General features: G+C 46.7%; 1 protein-coding gene across 3 annotated transcripts; it reads right to left on the bottom strand.

Annotated features, from left to right (window-relative positions):
- Window positions 1-401: 401 nt before the first annotated feature.
- Window positions 402-7,994, bottom strand: LOC136373461 (non-histone chromosomal protein HMG-14A-like). Of its 3 annotated transcripts, none has more exons than XM_066338364.1 (7): window positions 7,956-7,994; window positions 7,711-7,754; window positions 6,560-6,589; window positions 5,868-5,897; window positions 5,355-5,405; window positions 2,145-2,288; window positions 405-920 (listed from the first exon to the last, which is right to left on the bottom strand). In XM_066338364.1, the coding sequence occupies exons 2-7, from the start codon at window positions 7,723-7,725 to the stop codon at window positions 873-875; spliced, it is 318 nt and encodes a 105-aa protein (XP_066194461.1). In that variant the 5' UTR covers window positions 7,726-7,754; window positions 7,956-7,994; the 3' UTR covers window positions 405-872. The 3 variants fall into 3 exon arrangements, with proteins under 3 accessions (XP_066194459.1, XP_066194461.1, XP_066194460.1); XM_066338363.1 differs by having other exon boundaries at window positions 7,711-7,813; window positions 7,956-7,987; XM_066338362.1 differs by lacking the exons at window positions 7,711-7,754; window positions 7,956-7,994 and having other exon boundaries at window positions 402-920; window positions 6,560-6,736.
- Window positions 7,995-8,685: the final 691 nt, after the last annotated feature.

Genomic DNA, 8,685 nt, shown 5'->3' on the forward strand with positions numbered 1-8,685 from the left:
ACAAAAAGCCATAACAACAGGACTGGGACTTAACCCCAGTTCACTGGTCTGGTCAAGTTCTTTCCCAGAATAAGGAAGCCTGGATTAGTGGGAAGTCAGACAACTGAGGCAGAGAGGGGCTTGAGCCCCAGCCAAAAGCTAAAGCCCTCCAGCTCCACAGGCTCTCCCTCTCCCACTGCAGCTCTCCTGGAATTTGGGAGTTTTCCAGCAGCACAAGCAACAAACCACAATCAGCTTTTGAGGAGTCTTTTTTATTAAGATAAATCCAGCAAAATTCCTAACAGTGGGTACATACAACCAACCTGCCCTTTTTGAAAAGAAATGTTTGTATTTCATTTAAAAACAGGATTACACTTTTTTTTTTTTTTTCCAAAACTGACAAAATAAAATTACATTTGGGAAACAACAGATTTCCTCTTAGGTTTCTTCATGAAAATAGCTCACCTTCTTTATAAAAGCAACCCACAGAACCACTGGAATGTTTCACACGGTTATTTGTTTTGAGACCTCCCCACTTTAAGAAACCATACAACACATACAAGGGAAAAAATAAAATCTGAAGTCTGTAAGCATGACTTACACAAAAAGGGACACACTGACAGAAGTCAAAAGCTACCACCACTTATTCTTTCCATGTACCATACAAACTATTGCAATCACAAAATTTAAAAACAATGACTTTTTTTTTTGTTGTTTTGTTTTGTTTGTTAGGGATTTAATTCCCAAGTAACTGAGATGAAGATGTTCCAAAATTAAATTCATGCTAAAAAAACCTGCATTTATAAAATAGTTGATAAAAATATTCCTCTCTGTTAACAATACAGCATGGAGGTACGGATACCAAATGATGAAGATATAGGGCAGGGTTAACATTACTCGGACTTGGCTTCCTTATCATCAGATGCTTCAGCAGCTGGTGCCTAAAAAAAGGGGATGGGAAGAATAGAAATATTATTGGTAATGCTAATTGGATTCCAATCAAACCAGCATCAAAAAGAGACCAGTTTGTTAACAGAGACATGGACAAGGCTTTGTGTGGATAGACAGGAATGCACAGAAAATATTGACACAACAGTGTGCTGATAATTCTTAAAATGAAAATACAGGAGTATTAATTAGTGAGGTAATTTTGGAATAAATGCCTGCAGAGAGGCAGAGGTTTCGAATGTATTTTAATTAGGATCAGTGATATGTTAGGGGAAGTTCAAGCCCTCATGATGGGACACTGGAAGAATTGCACATCAACCACAATCCTGCTCTGCCTAAACTTTGGGGAATCACTTCTCACCTTTCTCTATAAAAATGTGCTTTTACTTTTCAAGTCAACACATCAAACCTGCAAAGCTCCCTCAAAGCTCCTCTGAAGCACATTAGCCAGGTAGTGCTTTATCCAAGCAGCTCCTGATCTTGTTTTAGAAATGGAAGAATAAAGGACCCTTGGCTGGATGATGACACTCAGTCCATGAAGAGACACCACTGTCAATGACAGAACACAACGGGCTGGGCTGTGCTATGGGCCAAGAGAGCCCTGAAAAAACACTGCTTCACTATCAGCAAGGAATCTGCCGGGACAATCCCTCAGCCGCTGATGGAGCCTGCAGCTGGACCTAGCAAAAGGCAGCTGAGGTAAAGAGCTGCCACAGCAAGGACCTGTGAGAAGAGGCTGCAGATAAGAGACAAGACTGAGTCTACTTTGCCAATCTCTTGTTGAATTGTTCTGAAGCAAATAATTGTTTTAAAGAATTGTGTAGAACTCAAAACCAGATTTCTGGCCCAGCACCAAGCCGTGCTGAGCAGCAGAGGAACCCAGCACTCCAGAGGGGATGTGCAAAGTCAGCTCAGGGCTGGAGGGCGATGATGTCCCTGGGCTCCACGGTTCTTCAAATCTTGGGCATTGCTGTGAGGCAGCCCCAAGAGGGACCAGGGCCAACAGACAGCACCTATGGAAGGGCTCCAGCACAGAGCAGGAAAGAGCAGGCCATTTCTGCAGGCTCTCCCTGGGAGCTGTCCTGGGCAGGTACCACAGCTGCTCTGTCCTCACAGTGTGGCTGTGACCCCCCCACCCTCTGGAGCCCAGCAGAGCTCCTGCAGCTGTACTTCCAACACATCTGGCTCTGTTCTCAACTTTAGTGGAGCTAAAGTACCTCATTAGTTTTGGTATCTCCATTTTCAGAGTGGTTTTCTTCTTTAGCATCCTCTTGTTTAGTTTCCTCTTTGTCTTTGGCTCCTTTCTTTGCTTTTGTTGCTGCCTTTTTGTCCTCCTTTTTATCATTTGCTGCCTTTTCTTTCTGTTAAGAAAACAGACAGTGAGATATTAAATCCTAATTTCCACCTTGTACATCAGCATGTTCTCAACTCCAAAACGCTCTGCACAACCTCCTTCCACCCCTCAAACTTCCTGTTGAAAAAGATGAGATCAAAGTTTCACAGGAAAAATGTTTTCCTTCTGTCTGTCCTGAATGTGCTACAGGGAAGTGCAAAATATAAAAGCAGCCATGGCTGGGGTTAAAAGAATTCTTATTTTAAATAGGCATTCAATTGAATTAGCTAAAAAATGTTGAACTGGCCTGTACTTCTGCCCTGCTGCTGGAAAGGCAGCCACAGAACAAAACCAACATGTGCAAACACCAGAATACTTCAGATGTGCTGTTAATGCAGCAGTATCTATTTAGAGAACTGTAACAAAGCTGTAGGCAAAGGACTTCCCCCTTCCCTGCCAGAAATATTCCTCGTGATAATAAACCACTTCCATGCCAGAAAAACTGGGGACTCAACAGCATCAGTTTCCTAACCACAAGGGAGTTGCATTTATTAAAGTGCAGTTTCTTATACGGGAATCAGGCTAAATCAAAACAAAACCCAAAACTTGATGCTTCCGTAGTAATAATTTTCCATAGGCAAGGTCAGATCCTGACCCAAATACCTGACCCTCATTAGTTTCACTTCCAAGGATATGCCTCTTGCTGCCAATAAGTAACAGCACTGCCTCAGCCCCTTGCTTGATTAACCTACTTCCCACAGAGGAACCAGAAACCCTGCAAGATCTACTCACAGCTGAGTGAGGATAAATGAAAATTACTGGATATACATTTAACCACTCAGGAGATTTGTCTCAGTGACTACAAATTAACAAAAAGTTACAAAAAGTTTACTTCCTTACTTCAATCCCTCAGTTATTAATGCATAGTTAATTCACCTTAAAATGAGCTGCTAAGGGCAAACCCAGGGTGTTAAGGGGTAAAGTCACATGATTCTTCAATTAATAAAAATTCACAAAAAATTACAGCAAATCCTCCAGTAATGGAGAAAATTTAAGGTGGGGTCAGTACATTCAGTGAGTGAGGGTTTCTTTCTTCTCTAACCTATCACTCCTCAGTCTGAGGGATTTCATCCCACCTGGAAAACTCTGCTACAGTGTGGTGTCAGGAGTCCCTGTCTTGGGAATACCCAGTATCCTGGTGCTGTTTGGCAGTGAGATTTAGAATTACAATTGTGCTATGGCACTGCTTATTTGTTCCCTTATCCCAGAAAAAACCCAAAAACCTCAACAAAGTATTAACAGAGCTAAAACAAATTCTCTGTACAAAAGTCCCTTTCTTCAGAAAGCATTGGAGGAGAATCCAGGGAAACTGACTTCCATGGCTGGACTGACTGGAGAGAAAGGGTCCCACAGGACACAACAGGTCCTCAGCTACAGCATTGTGTTAATTTTCCTCAATAATTTTGCTCTAGAGATGGCAACAACAGTTAAATTATCAGGTCCTGCATTTTAGAAGTGACAAAACTCCTTTGCCAGCTCCATGTTTTTCAAGATGGCAAAGTTTAACAGGTGAAATCTATTCTGACACACAGGAAACCATTCCAAGATCCTGAAGGCTGACAAGTAAAGCACTTGGGGTAGACATGAATTAAAAATACCTCCACAGTCCTTACTCCATCATCCTTTGCATAGATGTTGATGCAGTTTGAGGAGCTCTGGAGAGCCAAAAACAAAGCTCAAGTGTCCTGGCTTCAAACAGCACCTCAGGAGCAGGAGCACCAACGAAGCTTTGCCAGTCCCTTACAGACCTTAACTCTTGCTTCCCTGTTCCTCCAACTTTTCACATTCAGTTAAGGCAGCTTTGGTGTCTAAACCCCACAATGTTTCCATGGAAATAAAAAAGCAAACTCGGGAAAAGACCCAAATACAATAACGTGGATCATCCACTGCTGCCCTGCCCTGTGTGCCACCAGCATCTGGTTCTGCTCTGCCTGGGGCACCAGCCACTAGAGGGAAGTGCAATGCAGAGTGTCCAGTGCTCCATCCAGCCAGGAATGTGTCTAGAATTCCAGCCGCATGGCAAGATGGAACAGGAAAACCTCACTCTGCACAGCACTGAGATTACAGAGCTGAGCCCAAAATGACATGTGGGGTTCTCTCTATTTTCCATGGCATCTCTGCTGCTCCACACAGAGGATGTGGAGGGGAGCAGTTCCCTCACCTGGAAGTCTGCTGGGCTACAGGCAATTGCAAATTCCTTTTCAAAGGAAAGGAAAGAGCTCCTGGTTCCCAGCCCATCATCTCCCTCTGCAACCAAAGCCTCTCTCCCCCTGTGCTTTGCCCACCTCATCATCCCAAACCACAAGGAAAATGTATGATGGGAACAGGTTAAAAACAATCCCTGAAGTTTTGTTGCTGGGGTGTTTATTGGGGTTTTTTTTTAGCTGCAGAATCCTAAATGTTTACAGAAAAATTTAACTAAAAAGCACTGCAAACTGATGGCTGGGAATTCTGATAAGAAGGGGATAGAAAGAAATCCCTCATGGATTGCAGAACTGCCCCCTTTGAAATTTCAAACTGTTGCTTCAAACTAAAAATGAGCTTTAAATAGTTTCTTATTTAATTATACTGTCAGACATGCCAATGTTTTTGACATTTCCAAAAATATCCAGCTGAAGGGGTCTCTAGAACTCTGATTAAAATGTGATAAACTGATAACTAACTGCAGAGAGGGCCTCAGAATGGAAATATAGAAATAAACTGTAATTAAAAGCACGATTTTCAATGCCTCCTCTAATTGAGTCTCTGATCTCTATTCCAAGCATCATTTTCCCAACAATGCACTATATGAAACTTCAGAATGGCCTTGTAAAGCAGCAGCAAAGCCTCACCACAAGGGATTTCAAATCTGCTCCGTTTACCACATTCCTTCAGTAGAAATTGGATAAAATTGTCTTTTCCATTCTTTTAGCTCACATAATTCCATCCTAAAGCTTTCAGGATAATTATGAATAAGTAAAGTGGCTAATTGTGAGGGGTTTATCCCTGTAAATACCTCGAGAAGGAAAATACAACTTCAGTTCAAAACCCTTACCTTAGGTGCTGCCTTTTTGGGCTTTGGCTCCGGTTTGGGTGGAGCAGGTTTCTGCAAAAAAAACACAAGAAACAAGTCAGATGAATACCAGAAATACATATTTACTTTTATATTTTTATGATCATTATGTTGGTAACTTTTGAGAATTATTTGTTTGCCCTGTAAAAAATCAATGGGCAAATTACCAAGCAAAGGAGAGAGCAGGTGATTTACAGAGCCACGAGCATTTGTATGGAGAAGTCCTACAGGGAACAAATCCATCCTGAAATCAATATTCCTTAACTCTGGATACTTGTGTCCAGATGGAATGTGCACTAACACAGATGTTGTATCTCATGGGAGAAGCCTGGGATGTGGGGATCTTCAGGGAATGGAAACATGGAATGGGAATTTTAAATATTGCAATACTCTAAGCATGCCTTTCCCAGTTCTGGGGGAAAAACTCCAGTAGCTTATTTTTAACTGTCCCCATCCCAAGTGATAAAACATTAAAGTATAAATACAGATACTCACAGCAGATAGTCTGGCTGACCTTCTCTTTGGCTGCATAAGGAAAGATATGTCAGTAAAATTCAGAGAGCACATAAAACACAGCTTTCTCATAACTGCCACCCAAAATAACATATCATCATGAAGCTCCATAGAAATCCTATGATTTATGAAATTATGGGCATTATAGTGAGGGCCTTGATGCCTCTCAATACCTGGAAGTATCCAAGGCTAGGTTGGATGGGGCTTGGAGCAACCTGGGATGGTGGAAGACATCCCTGCCTATGGCAGGGGGTGGCACTGGATGAGTTTAGGATCCTTCCAACTCAAACCATGCTGAGATTCCATGATCCTTGTTTGTACAGCTCAGGGTATTCTATGACTTCCTAGAAGTGCACCTTTGCTTAGCACTTCTCTGCTGCCACCACTTTACTCAGCTGACATGGTAAGGGATGAAGTTTCTTTGCTTGCAAGAGTTATGAGGCTGAAAGGGACATGTTCCCACGGGAACCTCAGCCCAGGGGAGCTGCTGGACCCCCAGCACCACCTCAGGGGGGTCACCTGCCACCTCAGGGGACAGTGATGGCCCTGAACACCCCAAAACCAGGCACAGGCCACCCCCAGGGGCTGAACACCCCTCATGAGCTGCGTGGGCTTCCTAATTTCTGCAGAAGCCCATAGGAATTCTTGGAGTGGGGACCACACACAACTCCTACCTCCTCCTTTGCCTCGCCTTCAGCTGGAGCCTGCAAGGAAAGCGAGACACAGAGATGAGAAGGCAACACCATCCCCTGTGACTCCACCTGAGCCCTGAGGGGACCCGGGGGAGGCTCACAGGACCCCCCAACACCACCCGCAGCAATGGCGGCCTGCTCCATCCCCGCCGCCTCATGGACTACAACTCCCACAATGCCCCGCCAGTGCTACGTCATCACGTCGAGTTCGAAAAGTTCCCGCCAATTTCCCCTCACACAACAAGGTCGCCGTGCGCCCCACAAGGACAATGAGAGTCAACCGGGAACGCGGCGATCGCGCCCGCCCGAGGCATTTCGACTCGGTCTAGGCCCTCGGCGGCCCCGTCCGCGGCCGTGAGGCGCTTGGACCGGGTCGAAACCCCTCGGGCGGGCGCCTCGGGGACTGAGGGGCCACCGCGTCCCCGCCCCGCCCCCCCAGCCCGCGCTGTGAGGGCAGGCGGGGGGGGCGCCCCATATTGCCGCTGCCCCAAAGTTCCTGACTACGGTGATAAATCCCTGTTCCCCGCTTTCCTTGAAGGCCAGTTTCAAATTCTGCGCCGCCTAATGGCCCCAAATTACCATTGCACAACCATCTGGTATGACAAGAAGTGGGAGGAAAAAAAAAAAAAAAAAAAAAGGAGAACAAAGGCAAACGCAGGCGAAAGAGGCGACATTTAAAGGCGAATCCAGCCGGGAATGGCGCGATGGGGATTAAAACGCTGGCGGAGGTTGGTGGGGGGCTCTGGGGAGTCATGGCGCAGGTTTTGGGGGGGTTTTGCTGCCCCGCGTTCTCCACAGGGGCAGCACAGCACTATGGCTGTTTGTAATCCAGCATGGAGACACTGCTGCTCCAGCCTTCTCCTCCTTCCCAAACAAAACAGCCCAAAAGTGAACTCGCCGCGCTGCCCTGCCCGCCCCGAGCCCTCTCCCTCCGCTCCTCGCTCCGCTATAGGACATACACCAAAAATTAAAAATGCAAAAAAAGAGGAAACCAACCAAAAAACTACACACACGCGCGCGCGCAATTTTTTTTTTTTTTACAGCTAAATTTCCGCGATTGCCGCTTTAATCTCTCCCCCTTCGCTCCCCATCTGCCTTCTCTCGGTATTTTTGGTTTTTTTTTTCGTACTTACCTTTCTTTTGGGCATAGTTGCACCTTAATAGTTGATTGCAAAACCTAATAGAGATAAGATACCGAAAAATAAATGGAAGCGGCGAAAAACTGTTCCGACCGTCCTGCAAAAAAAAAAAAAATAGACAGGAAAAAAAACCCCAAAAATAAAAAGGAAGGTGTTTAAGGGACCAAGAGTTAATTGCGGCAGAAACTGAACAAAAAAAATTCCCCCCTTCTTTATTGCAAACAGTAAAATACACCAACACGCAACCAAACTGCATGAATGGGGAGCGCGAGATGAGCCCAGCCGCTGACTGACGGCCACAACGGCCAATGGGGGCGCGGGGGGCGGGACGGGACGGGGGTGGAGGTGGGGGGCGGAGCCGCCGTAGCGCGAGCGCCGCTCACTTTCCGCGTGTGCGCGGCCCGGAGTGCGGCCTTGGTGCTGTCGCCTCCGCTCGGCCGCCGCAGGATCCCACGCTGTCGGCTCTCCTCGGTCCGCTGCCCCTCGCGGGCCGCCCCAGGAACTTCCCCGAAAGTTCCCTCAGATCGCAGGACTACAACATGGCCGCCTCGGCCCCGCGGCCTGCGGGAGCGCGGCCGCCGCCTCCCGGCCCTGCGGTACCTGTTGGAAAGGGCCGTGGCCCGCCCGTGGCCTCGGCCGGTAGAGAGACGGGGCTGCGGCCTTTGTCCGGCCCGGCCCCGCGCGGGGTGAGCGGGCGGTTTAACTGCCCCGGGATTGTCGGAGCACTTCAAGCTCTCACGGCCCTCTTGGGCTCTTGCACCTCCGCTGACGCCGGTGAGGTTTGCCTCGGAGCAGGGCCTGCGAGCCTGAGGTTGTTCACAAGGTGAAGGCAAAGATTTGGGCATGGATTAAGGAAAATCAGCTCTCGTTTCCATCATAGCTACAAATGTCTGGCAGTGCCTCCACTGTTAAAAACGGGCCAGGAGACCTGCTCCTTTGAAAGGCCTTTATTGGTCAGCTCTTTCAAGG

The sequence above is a fragment of the Sylvia atricapilla genome, chromosome W (genome assembly GCF_009819655.1).
Source record: "Sylvia atricapilla isolate bSylAtr1 chromosome W, bSylAtr1.pri, whole genome shotgun sequence".
Classification (NCBI taxonomy): domain Eukaryota; kingdom Metazoa; phylum Chordata; class Aves; order Passeriformes; family Sylviidae; genus Sylvia; species Sylvia atricapilla.